Raw genomic sequence first — 1,366 nt, 5'->3', positions numbered from 1 at the left:
GACCACATAGCAGAAATCAGGACGAACATGTAAGAAGCAGGAACAATGTACTCTGTTTTGCTTTCATTAATCAAAATATACTGCAAGTGATACTTGACCACATAGCAGAAATCAGGACGAACATGTAAGAAGCAGGAACAATGTACTCTGTTTTGCTTTCATTAATCAAAATATACTGCAAGTGATACTTGACCACATAGCAGAAATCAGGACGAACATGTAAGAAGCAAGAACAATGTACTCTGTTTTGCTTTCATTAATCAAAATATACTGCAAGTGATACTTGACCACATAGCAGAAATCAGGACGAACATGTAAGAAGCAGGAACAATGTACTCGGTTTTGCTTTCATTAATCAAAATATTTAGTTAGGTAAAGAAATCATTTTGATTTTTTTTGCAAATACAAATAACTTATTAACCTGAGAAATACCAGAACATTATTGAAAATATAAAATCGCTGAAGAAATCAAATGCAGTTGCTACATGCTGGTGTAATTGTTTGGACAAATGTTACAGACTAATGAAGTAATAACACTTTAAAATATTCATACAAAATCAACAACTGTAATATTTGTATAATATTTTAAATGTAGTTTGAGTCTACAATGTTTGTTTAGTTTAATACCACTTGTATTCAAAGCTTGAGACTGAAATAAGGGATTAAACAAAGATTTTCTTGAGCAAAAACTTTGTTCAACTTATGGAACAGTGTTTTGTATAACTGCTGAAAGTCAGAATGTCACCAGCAGTAAAATTTAATTACGGTGTCTTAAGGTATTATTTTATATGAACTGAAAAAATACAACTGTTGTTAACATGGGTAGAAACCATAAAAATTACAAGTTATCAATTATTTTATTAAATTAATAAATTTGATGTAAAATTGGATACTTATTCTGATACTTGTATACATTTCTGAAATTTGAAAACTGTTTCAAATACACATTTCTTTCAATGATAAATGTCGCCGAAATAATTCTAATTCACATTTAAATAAATTTACTTTTACAGTAGATGCACGTTAAAATGAATATCATGGAAAGTGTGAAAAAAAAAAGGTTGATATTAGCAAAATATCTGTCCAAACACCAATATCACAGGAAGGATACATCCTTAATGATCCACTTCTGGTTCCAATTGCTAATAACCTCTGGATGGGATCAAAAGCCAGAGCTGTTGGTTGAAATGGAAACCCATGACGAACAGTCTGCAAACAAGATGAAACCTAAGCTTAGTACTTGGTGCATGGTGTAATGAGTGATTAATAACATTTACTTATAACAAGTTATCTTGTTACCTAAACTAAAATCTTTCTATACATTATTTCTTTGGACAATCTTAATTCAACTGAGAATCACTCAATT

At 30.3% G+C, this 1,366-nt stretch overlaps 1 protein-coding gene across 1 annotated transcript in view; it reads right to left on the bottom strand.

Annotated features, from left to right (window-relative positions):
* LOC111088187 (syntaxin-binding protein 5-like) overlaps nt 1-1,209 on the bottom strand; it is a gene marked incomplete at its 5' end in the record, with an annotated part of 5,237 nt that extends 4,028 nt beyond the window's left edge. Inside the window, one exon of the mRNA XM_022397444.1 lies at nt 1,112-1,209. Coding sequence (XP_022253152.1) covers nt 1,112-1,209 — 98 coding nt within the window. The remainder of the gene's footprint in view (nt 1-1,111) is intronic.
* Between the last annotated feature and the right edge of the window lie 157 nt (nt 1,210-1,366).

Source organism: Limulus polyphemus, unplaced genomic scaffold (genome assembly GCF_000517525.1).
Source record: "Limulus polyphemus unplaced genomic scaffold, Limulus_polyphemus-2.1.2 Scaffold3274, whole genome shotgun sequence".
In the NCBI taxonomy this organism is placed as follows: domain Eukaryota; kingdom Metazoa; phylum Arthropoda; class Merostomata; order Xiphosura; family Limulidae; genus Limulus; species Limulus polyphemus.
The sequence above is the reverse complement of the archived record's forward strand: the minus strand, read 5'-3'. Positions and strand labels throughout refer to the sequence as shown.